Here is a 20330-nt window from a genome sequence, read left to right on the forward strand (position 1 = left end):
ATTAAAGCCACATTCTTTCATTGACGGGAACCCTGTGAAGTGAACACATGAAGCAAGTTCAGCAAAGCTTCTCTTTATACTTTAACATGATATAAATACATTATTATAAAGCTCTGAGGAAAACATGCAGTTACACATCAGTCCTGTACAAGAGGTGTACAAATGGAAAGCTTAGATGAGACAAACATGCACCACTAGTGTTTGAAATACAAGAACACGTACAACCCTGATCCCTTCAACGCCACAGAAAGCCTGTGACCACATACATCAACAAAACCCAGCAGGCTGCTCTTATTCAGTGCACATGAGCAATTCCCCTTCAATCGTGCACTAAACAATGTAGTGGGACAGTTGGAAAAGTAAATGGCAGCAGCTGATGTAACGTAAGAGGTCAAGTGATCACTGTCAACACAGCAGTTTGTTTCTACATAGTGAGAATCAGCACGGAAGCAAAGCATTGCACTGCTGGCGACGGGGAAGCAGCAACATTTGTTTTATCCACCTAAAAAGAATCTGTTTTTATAATATTTTCACAGCTTTACTTGCCGTCAGACGGAACTGAAGCCGTTATCGACGCTCTCTTCAAAGCCACCAGACTCCATTGACAAAAACAGTGATTTTACCTCACAGAACATGGGAGTTGCTTGTCTACCGCTGCCTAGATTCATTAGTTTGTTTGTGTTATTGTGTGACTTTGGTGTTTTAAAGGGTTAGTTTAGATTCTCCAAACATGCACAATTGCACAAACTAACCAACCAATCGAGGCAGCGGTTAGACGAACAACTCCCATGTTCTGTGAGGTAAAATCACTGTTTTTGTCAATGGAGTCTGGTGGCTTTGACGAGAGCGTGCATAACTGCAGAAACAGACTGTATAGCTGTCTCACGACAAGGTAAATGGGTTCAAATATAGGTTTTGATTTTTTTAGGTTATTAATAAAATACTGACATTACATTTTTTAGAAATGAGTCTAAATGTGTTAGATTCTTGTATAAATGACCCAAAATGTTTTCACAGACCCAATGCAGAGTACCACTGCACAGACCGACAATGATTCACTCCACTCACATGTAAAATGCTTCATTTAATGTTAACGCCTACAAACAAAACAAAGAGAAATTAGCCCTTTAAAAAAAAAAAGCAACATCTGACTTCTGAGTTCATACTTATATGTATTAGAAACTAATGAGTATATTAAACATCAGTTGAGCTTTGTATCCATCCCAAGATAAATATAAGATATAAGATATGTGTTTTGAGATGAGGACTTTTAAAATAAAAAGAATGGTGTATTGAGATTACAGATATGAACAGAGTTGGAGATGCACTGTAAACAAGCCTTTTGTCCTTTAACTGATAATCATCTTTAAGGGCCATTTCTTCACACACACACAACTCTTAAACATTGTAAAACATTAATAACTGATTCAGTTGGTGTCTGCAGTGTGTACAGTGTGCTTCCCTTCACAACCACTTCATTACTAAACGCTGGAGATAAGACAGTAAAACAGGGATTTGATCAGAAACGTGATATTTGACCCTCGTCACTCGGCAGAACACGCGGTGACAAACACTCAAACTCTCAACGTGTCGACTGTTTGCCCAGCGTGACGCGAGGAAAGGTGAATACGATGTAGGAAAACCTCAAGCTGACATTTACTTGTACAGACTAACTTTGGAAGTAAAGCACAATCAGAGGGAGAACTGCAAAAGTAAAACAAAGTACAGATGATTCATACAGATAATAAGACTTGAAACTGAAGGAACGAAGGTGCAGTACTGAAAATAGAGATTTTATACACTTGCTATACAAAAATACATTGCTTTATTTCAAATCGCAATGAAGTCCTTTACACAGACAGAAATCAAATCACCACTGTAAGATATCATGGACGCCAACAACCAACATGTCCGGGTTAAAGCTGCAGCCACACATTCAACACACATAAATAACAGGGCGGATTATATCACCGTAAACACAATGAGCACGAATACCACCAGAACAGCTGAAGGTTGATGATACACATAATAAAGAGCATTTTGTTTACTTTGAGGCGAAGGAGAGCGAAGAGGAGCCAACAGAGGTTAGCTTACGATAAGATCAGGCTTCCTGACGGAGGAGGACGTAGTGAGGGTCAGTGAGCTGCAGCGATCAGTCGGGAACTCCTTCAGTCGATCGACAGAAATATAAATCGCCAGCTATTTTGATAATCGTTAAATTTCATGCAAAAAATGCTGTTTCAGCCTCCGATGTGGAGATCTGCTGCTTCTCTGTTGACTTCATATTAAAGTGAATATCTTTGGATGTTGGAGACAGACGGACATTTTACCCAATCTTCTGACTTTCTCTGGACCAAACAATCGTTTAACCTGGAAAGTAATTGGCAGACTAATTAATAATGAAGATATTGTTAGTTGCAGCTCTAATGAAACTCTCTGCATCACATCACTCACATTCTTTACATTCATGGTAATGTCGAATACCAAAAGAGTCAACATCAGCATCAGCATCGAATAACGTTTCACACTCTTCCAGACTGCGACGCGTCGACGCGTGACAGCGACTGGAACAGGACTGGAGCAGATTGTCGATGTGAATCCCTTGTGGATGCGTTAAAGTGAACAAAGTGAAGAGTCCTCGACACTGTTGATGATGCCTTATCAAAGGCACTTGTTGAGTACGCAGGGCAGGCTGAAGAGCATCTGCGATCACACAGCAGAGCACTGCTGCCGCTGCAGCCCAAGCATTTGGTGCCTCTGAGATATTGCACTTTTAAAGAGGGAGATGCAGCGTGGAAGTTAAAAACTGCAGAGACAAGGAGTGATTGTGCACACAGCCCTCGAGGTTAGGAGCTAGAAAAGGGGCGATAGGGTGGCACTGCCGGGTGCAGGAGTGGACTGGAGGACTGGAGGAGCGTCACACAGCTCTGTGTTACTCTGCATCACTTCCCCTGGAGGTTGCTGAGCTCCATGTCTTCTTTGCGGCGTTTTTGTTGCGTGAAGAGGGAACTGAAGGGGTAGAGTTTGGCTTTGGCTGCATAGCGCTGGCCAGCAATGTCCACCTCGTAGTCCCCGCGGTTGATGAAGTCCGGCGTGATGGGGGTGGGGAGCCCCTCTGGGCCCAGCGGCGGAGACACAAAGCCGAGGCAGACGTGGCGCTCCAGAGTGTAGCTGTAGGCGCTGCTGGTGGTCGTCCCAGCCAGCTGACCGTTACAGTAGACGGGCTCGCCCCACCATGGCCACAGGTCCAGCTCAGTGTCGTGGTCCTCGAGAACCAGCATGACGAATCTGCGAGACACGCCGTCCTGACGCTGCTGCAGCAGAGCCTCACGACCCAGGAAGTCTGTGTCCTGATGGAGGCGGAGAGAGAAGAAGAGCACCGTTAGGTCGACACACTACTCATCTGCAAACACTGCACCATTCTGTCGGGAGCAGCAGGAAACAACTTTTCATTTCAGACATCTGTGCGAGAAACGTTCCAGTAAAGGCATCGAACCTGTGAGGTCCGGTCATTAACACCGTGCCGACAGCACGGCTGATGTTACACTCGTACAACATACGAGAGTGATGACGAATGTTATCTCGACATCCAAGCAAAGAGTAAAACACAGGAGGCATAGTCCCTGCGTCATTCTCTCATGTTCAGAGAGAAGTATTACCATGCAGGCGTGTGTGTGTGTGTGTGTGTGTGTGTGTGTGTGTGTGTGTCACATCCCTGCAGCAGAATCCACAGCGGCTGACATCGTACAGTTTTGCTCACACAGCTGAACTGTTAACTCACGGTGTCAAATTTAACCCTGAACTCGCGTCCACACTCCAGCGGCGTGGTGAAGGCGTCGAGGTCCTGACCCCAGAAGGCAAAGAATTTCTCGATGCGTAGACTGCGCAGAGCGTAGTACCCTGCATTACGGATCCCATACTTCTGACCCACCGACATCACCTCGTTGTACACGTGCAGCGCATACTGTGGAGAGCAGAGGGAAACACTCACGTTAGACTTTTAGTAGACTTCACCAGCCAACCGTGGAAACACATCACACACACACACACACACACACGTGAGCGGGACGCACCTCTATAGGGATGTAGAGCATGAACCCTGGTTCTCCAGTGTGAGTCATACTCATCACTCTGATTCCATTAGCATAGCCAACACTCATCTCCTGTAAACACACACACACACACACACACACACACACACACACACACACACACACACACACACACCTCCAGTCAGCTGTTCCTCGTCCATTGCGCCGCTTTCAAAGCGAAATACAAGAAAAAGTAGAAACAGGGCGTCCGACCAAAGCGGCGTTGCGGTTTGCAAGAGAAGATATTTGTAGTTTGTTTAAGAATATTCCAACGTCAGCTGACGCCGTGTCAACGTGGGGATGATAAACACAAATACTGAAGCAACCTCAAGTACTGCAGCTGCAACTACTAATATGCTCTCACCACTATTACTATGACTTCTCGATGAATGTTGTTTCCTACCTTACAGAACATGGAGGGGAAATGGTCGGGGGTCATGGAAACATACGACAGCTCGGCCAGAACATCCATTGCACGAGGGCCAATCAGATTTAAAGCTGTGAGGGAAGAACCAGAGATATAAACACTTTACAACGACTCCGTTCACTGTTAATACAATAACTATAGTAATGATGCTTTCATCGAATGAGCAGGAGCTGTGGCAGCTTTGGAGCGAGTCACCGAGTGTTGGAGACGTCTGCCTTCTAGAACTAGAACTAGAACTAGAAAAGCTCAACAGCAAAGTCTCTTTACAGGAACGAGTGAGCATCAGCCTCTGGATCCCGAGTGTCCCGCTCACAACAAGCTCTGTGGCTCATCCTGAGTAACCGGGTCAGGATTCCTGGAAGGACACTTTGCTGTTCCGTTACACTGGAGCGAAGGCACACGTGTGTACGGCCGACATCTCCAACACTCTGCAACTAAAACCAAAACAAATAGAGCTCCATCTTTGGAGGAACTGTCCCTTTAAGGAGTCAAGCCATGTTTTATCATTTGTACAAAGCCTGAGATCATTCTGTTTTAGGAGATGAATATCATGCGTACATCTTTAACAGTGGAGACAAACGGGGCACGTTTGGGATGGAGCTCCTCAGCTGGTGTTTTTATCTTTCAGAAAGTTAAGGTAATTAAATATACACATTAGTTTTGGACATGATATTAAACTCCCTCTTGGTCCCCCTGGTGTCTGATTTCTACCCACTACAATAACTGGGTTCAGAGCAGATGCTGCTGCTTCCACCTTGCGTGTGCACTCGATGGTGCACGAGGTGACGACGTCACCGCAGGAGCTCAGCAGTGGTGCTGCGAGCTTACCGGTGTACTTCCAGCTGACATCCTCTAGGTGGAGGTTAGGGTCATTGGGCATGTGCTTCTTTATCCAGGACCAGCAGTGGACCTGCTGGTCTGTCGGAGAGACGATGAAGAAGCTGGAGAAGAGAAGAGTTATATGGGAACCACGTGAGGGAAAGCTCTCTTCACAACGGGGCCCTGCAGGTGCTTACTCAGAAACTAGAACTTAGAAGAACTTAGAAGATAACAATCTCCATCTTGCATGAATCATTTCCCCACATTTCCTAAAAGTGATGATGGAAACTGTCTACGGTATTATTTCCCCGGTGCTACAGACCTGTTCTTGCTGACGCGGACCACGCTGCAGTCGTTCTCATAGCCCCCCCTCTCGTTCAGCATGCCGGTGTGGACGATATGTCCAACGGGGACGTCCAGGTCGTTGGCACACAGATGCTGCAGCAGATCCAGAGCCTGGTCCTGCGTTGACTGGGACATTAGGACAAACCACGAGGTTCAACTTAATGGTGTCTTTCTTACACACTGAATCCACCGCCGCCGCACGGCTCCCAGCTGACTGAGTTTAAAAAACTACTTCTTCTACATGTTGGCACAGGCATCAGACCAGATGAGCAACGTATGGTTAGAACCCACAAAGAGGGGGGTGCAGCAGGACTGCAACACGTGCTCCAGTGATGATCACATCGTTTGAGTAATTATGTCTTTTAGAATTATTAAAAATGTCTTTAAAAGCAGTTTTCAGTTTCCTGTTCTCTGTTTGATATCATATTAAAGTGAACATTTAAAGACACCTTGGACTTCAATCTGGATCTAGAAAATGATCATCAGATTAATCCATAAAGAAAATACTCGTTAGTTGCAGCCCTAATTACAAGTTGTCCTTCGTGCTAAGTGACTTACAGTCAGTTCAAACTTGGTGAAGGAGGACATGTCGATGACGCAGACGGCCTCTTTGCAGCATTTCACCTCCGCTCCAACAATATCAAACCAGTCCGGCTTGTAGAAGGTCTTACTCTGGTCCAGAGACAGTAAATCTACACACACACACACCGTTTAAAAATCACAGAAGACTTCAGGATAAAGAGAATGTAGCGTGTTGCTGGGGAGTAACCTGACCTTTTCCGTGAGGAACAAAGTATTTGGGCCTTTCAAAACCATGTTTCTCCATCCAGCGAGCTCCCTGCGTGTCCAGACGGTCATACAGAGGGCTGGTCCGCAGCTGACGGCCGGTCTGAAAGTCCCAGCGAGGAACCTTCAGCTCGTACAGCAGGGCTGGACACACACACACACACACACACACACACACACACACACGTCATTATGAGGCTTCTGCAGTGTGTGTGTGTGTGTGTGTGTTCACTACTCACGCATGACCTCCATCACTCGGTGTCGCAGGAAGGTTCGGCTGCTCTGCAGGTTGCCGAAGCGCTTGATGTCCAGGGGCCAGACATTGGCTGTGGGGTAGCCATAAGTCATCCACTCCGCCAGATACCTGGATACCAGAACACACCACGTGTGCTTCATTGTACTTTAAAACATGAAGATCACAAAGCTGATCTCTGAAATGACTAAAGATGAGGCTCCATTATTTTCTCGACCCTCCTAAATGACGTCTTCAGTAGAATATCATCTAGGAAATATACTTGTTCCCACGCTTACTTGCCAGCTCCTCCAGCGAAGGCCAGGCCAGAGGAGTTCATGCCCGCCAGCACGTAGTAGCCAGAGACTCCCGGCGTCTCCCCCATCAGGCAGCGCATGTCCGGGGTGAAGGACTCGGGACAGTTGACCAGCTGATGGATCTCAGCTGATTCAAGACTCGGCATTCTCCTCAGCAAGGAACTGAGCATCGGCTCTGGAGGTCGAAGACATTAAGGTTCAGACACTACAGGTGAAGAGTTCAAATGACTCGCATCAAGACAATCATTGTTTAAATTACAGGTCTTCTTACATGTTATGTTTAAATATGCAGATGAGGCTTTCTCTTGTTAAATGTGTTCATTTCCAGAACATAAATCTGAACATTGGTTCAAAGTGTTGCATGTTGTTCACATGTCAAAGGTTTGTACAGATTCTGGATCTGTCTTTGTATCACTCCATAAATCACTAACTCCTGTCAACACACAGAACTCTGTGCATCTCCTGCATGTAGTGAGTGTAGCGTGTATAACATGAGCTGTGAGTGACATGTGAACAAAGCCCTCTGCACAAAGCTTCAGAATATAGAGAGGAATGAAAGTGGAAAGTTTGGTGTATGTAAGTGCTGCTGAAGTGGAGACTTCTGCTGAAGAGTGGGAGAAAAAGCTCCTTTAGAGAAAAGCTCCTTTAGAGATATGTATTGTAACATTCCATATATTCAACCATGTTTAAATATGCATGATGTAAATCTACAGACTCAAACAGACAAAGTGAGTAAAGTAAACTCCTGAATGTGGATAGTGGATGTTCTGAAAGAAGACTTGTTATGGAATAAAACTGCATTTTCAAACTACTTCTCAGCATTTAAAGCCACATTTCCCATAAACCGCTTCCTGCCACAAACAGACCGCTACTTATCTTCTGGCCTTTTATACGGCTCAAGTTACTGAAACACAAAAATCAACAAGTGAAAAGTCTCCTGCTGCACCCTTTTCTCCATGTTGTCATGTTGTGCTATAAGCAGTCCAGCTGGTTTTCCAACATGAAAGCTGAACCAGTGGGTCAAATGTGGCGATGAAGTTCTCCTAAAGGAGCATAATAACCCATTATCGACAGGATGGTGTTCAATTCAATATACTTTGTTGATATAAATGCATGAGACAGGTACTTCTTTTACAATACAATATGCAAACGTTAAGAATAACTACAATTACTATGAATAACTGTAGCGCTCAGTGATAGTTTGACTGAGCCTCGCTCCGGGTGATATACGGCCGTCTTTACGACATCTCGTCAAGCTGCAAGAGGAATCTCGAGTTACTGAAGCCAAGGCCAGAAGACAGGTGTGTGTGTGTGTGTGTGTGTGTGTGTTTACTTGTGAGGTGGACTTTGAACCAACATTTTAAATTAACAGCATGAAATAAACGGCTGTCCCAAGACACCTGAGCTCCCCCAGACATGTTGTTCTTCAACCAATGAAGGACACTTTAGATAAACATGAATAATAATAATAATAATAAACTGAACTCTTTCATTTAATTCAGATACATTCTACATCATTTCATAGTTTATTTGTATATTTCTATTGTAATGATCTTCTAAACATCTTTAGTTTTAATTCAGAGATACTGTGCATATCCTTTATAGTATTTATTTATATTTTTATTGTAATCTATTCTATATTTATGTGTCTTGATTTTGGTACTGGCGTTTCATCTCGTCTCACTACGTTTATCTTATGCACCAATATTGATTGTGAAAGAGAGATGCTGGTCTTGGACCTGAACCTTCACAAAGATGAAAATTAATCTGCAACTACAATGTTCTTCGGACTCTTTGAAGATGCAACTGCAAACTCCCATTTAACAAAGTCCCTTTAAAACCATCTTCCTCCCTCCATTACCGAAGTGGTCCCAGTCCTCCTGCATGCTCTGGATCTCCAGCTGGTTGCGGCCCTCAGTGAAGATGGGTTTGGGGTTCTTCTCAAAGCCTCCAGACAGAACGCCTCCCTGCCATGGCCGTGCATATATCCTGCCGTCCATATCGAGCAGCACTGGAGACAAGACACAAGGTTCAGTGAGATCAGCTCCTCTGGACATGTGACCTCGTGTGACCTCGTGTGACCTCATGCGACCTCATGCGACCTCATGCGACCTCATGCGACCTCTTGTGACCTCATGTGACAGGCAAGAACATGCAGAACAATCAACTTTAACGAACATTATTTTGGTTTAAATGTTCGACAGAAGAGTATTAGGGCACAAAGGAACAAAAGATATTTAGCATTTCTAGAATAAAGTTGAAATATTGACAATAAAGCTGAGCTTTCAGTATATGCGCTAACGATAATAGTTTGATTTATTTAGAAAAGTTCAACATTTAGACTTTATTCTCGAAGATTTATCGTTTCTTATTCGTGGCATTAAGATCTAAAGGTTTGACCTTATTCTCTTATTCTATTGTTGACATACTCTTCTGTATCAATCGATAGGGGCCAAGTGGCTAAATGACTTCACAATAAGAAAGAGTCAATACATTGAACAATAAACAGCACAACTATATCCCGTCTCTCGCAAGAATCAAGGGAAGTTACATTCTCAGTTGGATTACCAGAAGTGTTCTTTCTCCAGTCTCTAAGTGCATTTCACATTAGCACTGACGTATGCTTCACTGTGATGATGGTGAAACTACTCATTAAATTGAGGTGTTGGCTATGAAAAGTATTGTGCAAACTTTCACAACACAAACTTAATCGTAACTTCATCTATGAAGAGGTAACTAGGGAACAGGCCGGGAGATAATAAACTGTGTAAGTTGCTCCATCAGCCAAAAAGTGATTGGAATTTACAATCCATTAGCAACTGTGCCTGAAAAGACAAAGCAAAGTGTTCTTGTGTGAGACCTGGCGTGTTGGGTGGAAGTGGCTCCTTGAGAGGCTTGGTGAGGAGGTAGAAGTGTTCACAGCCATGAAGAGGAATGGACACCTTCATCTCACTGGCCTGGCCCAGCTCGTACGCCCACTAGAGCAGAGACAAAACATATACATCTCTCTGCTACTCTGAGGTATATTGTGTCCCATATGGGAGACGCTGCAATCTGCCCTGCAAAGATCATTGTTGATCGTTCAGGAGGTTTTTAACAGGAGCAGAATTATCCGCAGAAGTTTCTTCCTCTCAAAAACAAACAACCCCGCAGATTAAAACCAGTAAAAACACAGAATGAAGCAGTTTCACATTCAGAATCAGTGTTTCTCCGGTGGACACTGGACGGAGCGGCTAACAGCTAACGGCTAACGGCTAACGTCTGCTCAGCTTGTTTCTCTGAGAACTTAAGATCCAGACGTCCGAGGACTAACATCCTTCATCCTTCAAATATAAAGTTAAAAACAGTTAAGTGTCTGGATAAAAAGTCAACTCAACAAAACATATAACATATGTTTTGTTGTTGTCGTCGTTTTTAGACATTTTAATGCAGAAATATACGCACATTAAACTTTGAAGCGATTTCTTTAGTCACACTGTTCATCAGCTGACCATGAAATAAGAATACCTTCCTAAATGCTCACAAAGGTGTTTCTCATTCATTCCCTGATCTAAATCCCACTCCGAGCTTCACCTGTCCAGCGCAGTTGACAAAATATTCACACTCAATGGAGCCGCGATCAGTCTCCACCGCCGTCACTTGACCCTTCTCTACCAGAACCTGCTGAACAGTGGTCCGCTCCAGGATCTGAACCCCTGCAGAGGAAAGAGAAGGTAGGAGGATGGTCAACAGGAGACAGGGGAGGGGATGGAAGGGAGGAGGGGATGCCAATAAAGAGGAGAATTAAAGGTCAAATATGCTTGTGAAACATTTGTTATAATGGTCCTTTAATGCTCTATGAAAAGCAAGCTGTGAGTTTGAGTGTCTTGCCATGTCCAGCAGCAGCCACAGCCAGGGCGTGGTTAACTTCAGGTGGAGACACCACGGCGTCCGCAGGGAGGTGAAGCGCCCCCACCAGGTCATGAATGTTAACATGAGGGTGCAGTTTGGCCACCTCTTTGGGCTTAATGATGTTACAGCTGATCCCCATCACCCTAAGAATAGAGTGGAAAAGATGAAGAAGAAGGTCTCGTACAGATGCACATCTGACCTGGTTTCACAGCGTATGCAATATCAGGTAAAGACTGCACAGCGATCATTTCACCTTCTGATGTGAGGACAAACATTAATCTCACTGGGAGCTGAGAGCAGATATCATTTTCTACCAGCAATAAAACAGTAAAAGAATAAAGCATAAAGCCCAAGTCTGTGTCAAGCCCTCGATTAAATCAAGACTTTGTGGCTAGAGTGGAAAATGAGTTTTCACTCAAAGTCCTTGTGCAACTTGACAGAGAGCTGCCTCATCCCCAACAGGTAGCTGCTGCCAAAAGGTATCTCTACTAAGTATTAAGGTTTGAGGGTCTTACTTTAGTCGGGATGCCAGGCGCTTCAGAGAGAGGAAGCGATCCTGGTTTTGGGCCAGACACAGAGACCCCGTCTGCACATAACCTGAAACACACAAACAAACCAAACCATAGAATACGCGACTGAGCAGACCTCAAACGACTCGGGCTCCCCCCCCCTCAATGACGCAACCACATCAAAAAAGCCAAAAATGATATTAAAACTTAAAACTGAAGGAAATATTATTCTCGCTTTGGAAAAGCCTAAAACATAAAAGGAAGCGTTATAGAAAGGCACACGATCTATAATAATAATAATCTATAGGAAGTAATGCACGCCTCACGCTAATGTTTGCAGATGCTGCACATCTCTAAATCCCCCAGAGCAGTGTTTCTCAAACGGGGGTACTTTGGAGTACTGTCGGGGGTACTTGACATATAAAATAAATGTGAATTAAAAAAATATCGGTCATACAGTATTCCTAAAATAATTACACTATAATAAGTTCAATAAAAGAAAGTAAATGTAAGCTTGATAAATACATTTTCACTGTAAACTGTCAACATTCGCAACAAACGCAAGTCATATTCAAGATAACGCTCGTGCGTGCGACCAGGAAGCTCGTGTTCATGTTGAACGACAGACAACAATCAGGAACATGGATCTGTGTCTAACCCTAACCCTGTTTTTGGTAATTTAGTAGCAGTGAGGATAATAATATTAGTCATAAAGTAAACATGTGTCAAGATAAGTAACATATGAGAGAAACATGTCACCTGTTTTGACCCCAGTCTCCTCCTCCAGCTGCTGGTAAAGACTATTGGAGTAGTTTGCCATTTGACACTCGATGGAAATAGGTTTGGCCACGCTGACAATGCCAGCACACAGTCTGGTTGTTCCTGCGCCGAGCCTGCCAGCAGGAGCACAGGGGAGGCAGCGTTAGCAGAACAATATCCAGTCAACAGCTCTTACTGATTCTCTCATGCCAGAAACTGTAATGCTAGTATTTGAAGTAGATATCCCAACTATCGTGGAAATATTGTATTAGACATGAAAGACTGTATTATTTGTTGTCATCCATTTGGTATTTTGAAAAGGCCTCAGTCCTTCACACTTAGCATGCAACACGTGAGAAGACTCTGGGAGTCTGAAGGTCAAGATAAGGTGAAGGCCTTGTAGATATTCTTGACTGTAACATCCTGCAGCCAGAGTTACACACTAAACATTGTTTTGCCTCCTCCAACATGGCGTGATTATACATGTGTGTAATGTGCGAAGGCAATGTTACTTTAAGCTAAAGTCAAGATTGTGTCAACAAGCTAAACCACAATCTTCTCCGTCAGATTTGAGTTGTAATAAACTTGTTTATTTGAGTAAGGCCGACTGAGGCTCATCAAGTATTATTTTAACCGTCTAAGTAAAGACTAACCTGAAGTACAAGTTGTCCAGATCACCAACTTGTGTGTGCTTGTTCTGTAATGCCATCCCCCACTTGGGCCAACCCAGCCAAAGAAGTCTGACCCCCCCTGCCACCATGAAAACAAACATTCCCAACCATCACACATCTCTCACCTGCCCTGCTCCAGCAGCACAATATCAGTCCAGCCCAGTTTGGCCAGGTGGAAGGCTACAGATGATCCCACAATACCTCCTCCACAGATCACCACACGGGCCTGGCTGGGCAGTGGGAGCAGCTGGGAGTCTCCACTGACAGCCATACTGTGCGGGGACGTCCAGAGTCCCCTGCCGGCCAATCTGTACCCCGTCTGAGGAAGCAGCAGCCTGGGGCGCAGCACAGGGGACAGAGCCCTGGAGCTCCGCACACAGCTGCACATAGCTGTGCTTTCTGCAATCACAAACACGCACAAACTCACGCACTTGTCATGTATTCAAGGTTACTATACGTTTAATTGAACACAACAAACGTCACTTTGTTATTTCTACAAGGTTACATGAAGATGTAAATTAGTGCCAATCCTCTATTTAGTTGTGGTTTTTCGGAGACTAACATTACGAATGATCAAGTAGTTGTCTGTAAGTTAGCTCAACTAACCCAGGTTGACATTAAATACACGATTTAACACTTTGCAACACAAATGGGGCCTAGAAATCCAGCAAGGTTAACTTAAAATAGTCCTTCAAGTGTCACAATTATATTACAGACTAATGTTAGCTTTAACCATGTAACGTTAGATATCCCGTTAGCATCAGAGCGAGCTTTAGCTTACAGTATCTCTATAAACTATCCTGAAACTGTATCTTAGAGGTAAAGAGTCTTAGCTGACCTATACATTCATGAAGTTTCGTAAAGGTTTCTTGACATGTTGTGTGTGTTTGAGCTCCTGTGGTTAAAGTTAGCGTGAGTGGTGCTGGTAGCTAGCGTAGCTTAGGCTATCGTAAAGCTAGCTAGTGTTGATTGTTCCCCAGGAGCTAGCTAAACGTCAACCGTGATGAGAAACATTTCCCCCGGCGCTTCCTTTATTGTTAATAACGACTTAAAACTCACCGAATCAAGCAAGTCCAGCCGGTTTTATGTCCTTAATAATGACTAATAACCTGTAATGTAGTATTATGACAGCAAGTCTTGTTTTGGTACTGCAGTCAGCGCCAATGTCAAACTAACGTCAATCATAGCGGGCACTTCCGGTCTCATACTTCAAAATAAGAGAATTCTGCTTGCAAGTGTTGTATTGTGATGCAGTGATATGTCAACAAACGTGTTATTAATTCACTGGCCTGGTTAAAAGGAGAGACACTCATTAACTGTCTAGCCTTATATAAATTAAGGTCATACATCTGGGTAAACTGAAAATTATGTAATATACCGTCAATGTATGTACATTTACTCAATTACTGTAGTATTATTTTGAGGTACTTGTACTTTACTTGCATGTTAATGTTATTCTACCTTCTACTCCACTGTTTCTGGGATATTCTGTTCACTACATTTATCAGATTAATTCAGTTACTAGTTACTTTGCTCATAGATATTTTAAAAAACAATGCATTATTACATTACAGTAAGTTTAAACCAACCAACAGTATAACATTGAATATAATTAGCTCTATTGCATCCAGCTACAATATTTAAAATATATCTTACATGTTACTGCATCAAAAATGATAATCTAATATCATAATATTTAATGTTGTAACTACTGAAGAGCCCATTTTGCTGCATTTTCTTATAATTTTATATTTAAGTAGGCATACATTTTCTTGGTTGTACTTACATATTGTTATTTAAGTAACATTTTGAAGAAACATGCAAACGCCACACAGAAGAGCTCAAGATGCTGCGAGGCGACAGTGCTGCTGCTCTGCACCATCGATGACCACACGTCATTCTGAAGGGATTCTGCACAATGAGTACATAAGTATTGTATTGTACTGCAGTGTAGTATTGCTAATTGTCCTTACTTTTACTTGTCCTAACATTAGGTTGGGATAGTTATAAATAGCTTAGCCTACAGCAGAAGTTTTCAAAGTGTGAGATGGGCCTCTCGTGGGGGGCTCCAAACTATTTCAGGGGAGGCTCAGTGAGAAAAACTTACATTAGTTATTACAATGAGTTTTCAAGATGACATAGAATAACCTTAATGTGAGTGATTTGGTGAAAGACTTCAGAGATAGTTTCCTGATTCCATAGGCATCTGGGAATTAAGCAAATCAAAGCTCGTAAACTGAGGGAGGGGTGAGGGGAGGCCCACAGTCTCAGACTTCACCAACCTCTGACTCATGGAACATGAAATGTAGAACATGCAGCTGAGCACACGCAGGACTGACCACTAAGAGGCGCCAGAAGCTCGGGGAGCGCAGGGAGATTTGACTTTTTATAATAAGTGATACACATGAGCATGTCCTCCAGTGACCACAGGGCGTAGCATAATGAGCCCGTTTATAATCCAACCTGCAGGATTCTCTCCAGGAGCATCACGGTGAGTGTGTTTTTAGATCATTTATAGTGTATATATAGTTATTTCCATTTTATATGTTGCTTTTTTAACTGACTTTGTTTGTTTTATAAAGCTCTGAGAGAAACTCACAAGATTTAAAATGCACTGTCCTGTAACTGTGCAAGTGGCAATACATCTATTTAAAAAGGCTTTAACGTTACTGGCCACACACACACACACACACACACACACACACACACACACTTTTGTTTGTTTGTTTTTCTGCAGGGTTAAAGAAACGCTTCTGGTCTGGATGTCATGAAATGATTATATTTCTCCTTTTTAATTTTGCTAGCGAGAGCAAGGCCTTGGCAGAGGTCTCCCAGTGCGCTTCTGGTTAATATGTAATGCACTGGTGCTTTGTAGATGCACTTATGAATATGAACATCATTTAGTGATACCAGGTTGTGAAACATGTGTCTTTTCTAGCTCTTCGGTTCAGGTACACCCCTCCATCTGACCTCCTGCAAAACAACAAGGTTTTACTATAAGTGCCGACTAAACGGTCCCATTATTAAAGATGTATTAATAGACTTGATGGCTTATTAGAAAGTGAGAAAGAAGAAGCATTTATTAAGGGATTAACAACATTTATAGTTGCTTTATTACCTAAAAGAAAGGACAAACCCCGGCCAAAGGAGCATTACACAACCTGACAGCCCTGACCTTGTTCTTATCAATGACTTATAACAGATGTACTAAAGCATAATATCTGATCGAATAAAGAAGTAAAGATATTGACAGAACCTCAAGACACAGAAGCAGATGCTGGATAACAAGCCACAAAGGAAATAGTAAACTATTTTTATTGACATGTTTAAATTCAACTATTTACAAGTTCTCATCGCAGGAAACATTTCACAACGTTACAGTTTGAAGAAGACACATCCTGTTTGCACATACAGGCGTCTGTAGCTCACCTGTGCACGTGTTTGTGTTTGAACATCGAGCGCTGTGTCTGCTTTGGGATAAATCAACTTCTCGACTTCCAGCTGTGTTTTTGCATGTTTTCATTTATTTACCACAAATCACAAGAATATACTTCACATCACTGACATTACTCTGACTATGATGCCAAAACATGAAACAACATTGTCCTGTGAAAGAGACGGCGTTACGCATTCTGCCACAAGATGGTGGTAGAATAAAGAGAGCTGCCCATGTCAAAGTATTTGGCACTTTTCTACAGACGAGCCAGCAGAGTGATGACTTAGTGAAGTAAACGTTATAAATCAAGCAATCAGAATAAAGTTAACGCAGCAGATTACATTTACCTCCGTTATCTGTCCTGGTGGAGTCCTGTATGAAACACCGTGCGTGAAGTTTATTTAAGTTCTAAGTGGGAATTATGGAATTATAATTTTATGGAAATAAGGGCGATAAGTGATCACAGCTATACAGATGTTTATTGTGCATGTTCATTTTAAGTCTTTCAAATTGTACATTTAACTGATGTCCAATGAGACTCGAGCTGTCGGGAGGAAGAGAGGCTGACAGAGCAGGTTTTATATTTGTTTTATTCAGAATTAAAAGGAAAATGTACTATTTTATATTCACCAAATCATGCCTTGTAATGTCGTCGTTGTTCTTATAAAACATGAGGAACTGAGGGGGAAATAAATCTCTGAGAATGTGCCTCCTGTGGTTGTACATGGTCTTCTTCATGGGGGGGACTGTCCTCCTTGAAGTTGTTGTACGAGAGTGGTCTGGGCAGGAGGGGGACTGTCCTCAACGGATTATGTAACAGTGTGTCTGACACGGGGAGGGAACGTAGTCCGCCTGTATGAATGTTGTACAAAGTGTCCTGGCAGTAGGGACCGGGTTTCCCCTCGCTGATGGTTTGAGCGATGAATGGTGGTCTTCAGGGAGGGGGGGACGTTGTCTCCTGATGTTGTGAGGCAGGAGTTGTCTAGTCTTCAGAGGGCACGTGTCCCTAACCTGATGTTTGTTTTTTATACAGTGTTTTCTTCAGGAGGACGTGTCCTCCTGATGTTGTACTACGTGTGTGTCTGCAGAAGGGGGACATGTGGCCCATGATGTTTGTAGATAGATGTGTACTGCAGTAGGGACGTGCCTCCTATGTTTGTACAATTGTGTCTTGCAGGAGGGGCCGTGTGCCTCCTGATGTACGAGTGTTATGAGGGACTCCTCCGATGTTGTGATTGCTTCAGGAGGGAGGTGTCCTCCTGATGGTGTTGTACAGGAGTGTGTCTTGCAGGAGGGGACGTGTCCTCCTGATGTTGTACAGAGTGTGTGCTAGCAGGAGGGACTTGTCCTTAATGATGTTGACAGCGTGTTTCTCATGAGGACATTTTCTCCTGATGTTTAACTGTGTCTCTCAGGAGGGGACTGTTCCTCCTGATTTGTACAGAGTGTCTCGCAGGGGACAGTGTCCGGGCCTGACTATGTACAGAGTGTCTGCAGGAGGGGACGTTCCTCCTGATGTGTACTATGTGTCTACAGGAGGGGACGGTTCCTCCAGATGTTTACAAGTGTGTCTGCAGGAGCGTGGTTTCCGGTGCCTGATGTTGGTCAGAGTGGGTCTGCAGGAGGGACGTATCCGTCTGATGTTGTACAGGGTGTCTGCAGGTAGTGCGTGTCCTACTGGATGTTGGGTACGAGGGTGTATCCTGGAGGATGGGGACGGTTCTCCTGATGTTGTAACAGTTTCGCGAGGAGGGACGTGTCCTCCTTGATGTTGTACAGAGTGTCCCCAGAGGGTGCCGTGTCCTCCTGATATTTGTACAGAGTGGTCAGAGAGGTGATCTAGTTGACAGTGTGCAGGGGCTTTCTCTATTTTCGATGGTTGCAGAAGAACTCCTGACAGTCTAGGGTTAGTTTCTTTTGTATTTCTGGGAGGGTATTGATGTGTGCAATGCTGCAGGAGGGCTGTCTCCTAGTGTAAGAGGCTGCAGCGTGTCCTCCTGATATTTTGTACAGAGTGTTCTGCAGGAGGGGACGTTCCCCCCCTCGATGATGTATGTACAGAGGTATTCTGTCAAGGGGACGTGTCCTCCTGATGTTGTCACAAAGAGTGTCTGCAGGAGGACGAAATTCCGTCCTCTGATATTTACAGGTGTGTTCACGGAGGGAACGTGTCCTCCTGATTTTCAAGGTGTCCGGTCAGGAGGGGACGGTCCTCCTATAGTAGTACAGATATGTGTCTGCAGGAGGGGACCGTGGTCCTCCTGATGTTGTACAGTGTCCTTCTTCAGGAGTGGACGTGTCCGTCCTGATGTTGATACAGTGTGTGTCTGCAGGAGGGACGTGTCCTCCTGATGTGTCATAGAGTGGTGTCTAGCAGGAGGGGACTGTCCTCCTGAAGTTGTACAAGTGTAGTCTGCAGGAGGTGACTGTCCTCATGATTTGTTGTACGAGTGTTCTGCGAGGTGGGCGGGTGTCCTCGACTGAGGTTTGTACAGTGTTGTCTTGCGCAGGAGGGACAATGTCCCTCCTGATGTTGTACGGAGTGTGTCTTTCAGGACGGGACGTGTCCTCCTGATGGTTGTAACAGAGTGTGTCTGCAGGAGGGGTGTCCCTCGTGTTGTACAGGTTCTGCAGGTAGGGACATGTTTAACCGATGTTGTACGGTGTGTCAAGCAGGGGGAACGTGTCCTCTGATAATGTTGACAGAGTGTTCTCAGGAGGAGGACGTGTCCTCCTGTAATGTTGTATTGTAACAGAGTGTGTTCTAGCATGAGGGACGTGTCCTCCTATATATGTACAGATGGTGTCCTCAGGAGTGTGGACGTTCCTCACGATGAATTGTACAGAGTTGTCTGCAGGAGGGAGACGTGGGTCCTTCTGATGTTGTACAGAGTGGTGCTGGCAGGAGGGGACACACTGATGTTGTCCATGATGTCTGCAGTAGGGACGTCCTACTGTGTGTCTAAGCCAGGAGGGGACGTGTCTCTCCTGATGTTGTCACGAGTGTTCTCAAGAGGGGACGTGTACCTCGGCATATGTGTACAGAGTGTCTCAGAGGGTGAACGTGTCCTCCTTGATGTACAAGAGTGGTTCTCTACAGGTATGGTGGACGTGTCCCCGACATGATTGTGTACCAGGAGTGTCTGCTGAGGGTAGACGTGTCCGTCCTGATATTTACAGAGTGTGCTGCAGAGGGGACGATTCCTCCGGAAATGTGTACAGTGTGCGTGCAGGAGGGAACGTGTCCTCTGATACAGAGGTGTCAGAGGGACGAGTCGCTGTTTTCAGTGGTCTGAAGGGGCGCTTTTCCTCGGCTGGGATGTTGTAAAAACATATTGTCTGCAGGAGACGTGTCCTCCTGATTGGGATTGTACAGAGTGTCTCAGGAAGGGAACTGTGTCCTCCTGATTTGTACAGAGTGTCTACAGTGAGGGGACGTTTCCTCCTGAAGTTTTAAACAGAGTGTGTCGCGGAGGAGGGACGGTCCCTCCTGATTTGTACAGAAGTGTTTGCAGGGGAGGGGTACGGTCCTGCCTGATTTTGTACAGAGTGTCTGCAGGAGGGGACGGTCTCCTGATATTGTCAGAGTGGTCTGCAGGAGGGGACGTGTCCTCCTGATGTTGTACAGGTCGTCTTCGGAGGAAGGAGTTACGTGTCCTCCTTATGTTGTACAGAGGGCGTTTCCCGGAGTACAGTGTCCAGGAAGGGACGTTCTCCTGAGTATGTTGTACAAAGGTGCTGCATGATGGTGACGTGTCTGCCTGATGTTTGTACATGAGTTTCTTCGGAAGAGGGGACGGTCCCCTGATTTGATGTTGCAGTGAGGGATCTGTGCTTTGGTTGACAAGTGTGTCTCAGAGAGGGGACGTGTCCTCCTGAATGTGAATGTGTACTAGGATGGACGTTTCCTCTGGTGACAGAGTGTGTGGGAGGACTTGTCCTACCTGCTGATGGTGGCAGATGTGTCTCATGGTTGAGACGTGTCCTCCTGTGTGACGTGTGTTTGAGACGTGTTCCTGTCCTTGTCAAGTGGGTCGCAGAGGGGTT

The 20330-nt window shown here is 44.5% G+C and overlaps 1 protein-coding gene across 2 annotated transcripts; it reads right to left on the reverse strand.

Annotated features, from left to right (window-relative positions):
• Window positions 1–1071: 1071 nt before the first annotated feature.
• On the reverse strand, window positions 1072–14040 carry pdpr (pyruvate dehydrogenase phosphatase regulatory subunit). 2 transcript variants are annotated; one of them, XM_029459404.1, is made up of 18 exons: window positions 13907–14040; window positions 12973–13246; window positions 12177–12310; window positions 11424–11505; window positions 10888–11051; window positions 10591–10712; window positions 9878–9995; window positions 8879–9028; window positions 7000–7192; window positions 6708–6832; window positions 6457–6612; window positions 6241–6374; window positions 5660–5808; window positions 5347–5459; window positions 4495–4589; window positions 4074–4163; window positions 3782–3964; window positions 1072–3350 (listed from the first exon to the last, which is right to left on the reverse strand). In XM_029459404.1, the coding sequence occupies exons 2-18, from the start codon at window positions 13233–13235 to the stop codon at window positions 2943–2945; spliced, it is 2679 nt and encodes an 892-aa protein (XP_029315264.1). In that variant the 5' UTR covers window positions 13236–13246; window positions 13907–14040; the 3' UTR covers window positions 1072–2942. The 2 variants fall into 2 exon arrangements, with proteins under 2 accessions (XP_029315264.1, XP_029315271.1); XM_029459411.1 differs by lacking the exon at window positions 13907–14040 and having other exon boundaries at window positions 1072–2370; window positions 2455–3350; window positions 12973–13235.
• Window positions 14041–20330: the final 6290 nt, after the last annotated feature.

This window comes from Cottoperca gobio, chromosome 3, assembly GCF_900634415.1.
Source record: "Cottoperca gobio chromosome 3, fCotGob3.1, whole genome shotgun sequence".
Lineage (NCBI taxonomy): Eukaryota > Metazoa > Chordata > Actinopteri > Perciformes > Bovichtidae > Cottoperca > Cottoperca gobio.

Bases quoted from the DNA above. Each gene is read 5' to 3' on its own strand.
- pdpr (XM_029459404.1), bottom strand. From the start codon at position 13,235: ATGTGCAGCTGTGTGCGGAGCTCCAGGGCTCTGTCCCCTGTGCTGCGC. The intron at 9,996-10,590 runs GTGAAGCTCGGA...TCTCTGCTCTAG, and splicing joins TTGTCAACTGCGCTGGACAG to TGGGCGTACGAGCTGGGCCA. The intron at 3,351-3,781 runs GTGAGTTAACAG...CGCCTCCATCAG, and splicing joins TCAGGGTTAAATTTGACACC to GACACAGACTTCCTGGGTCG.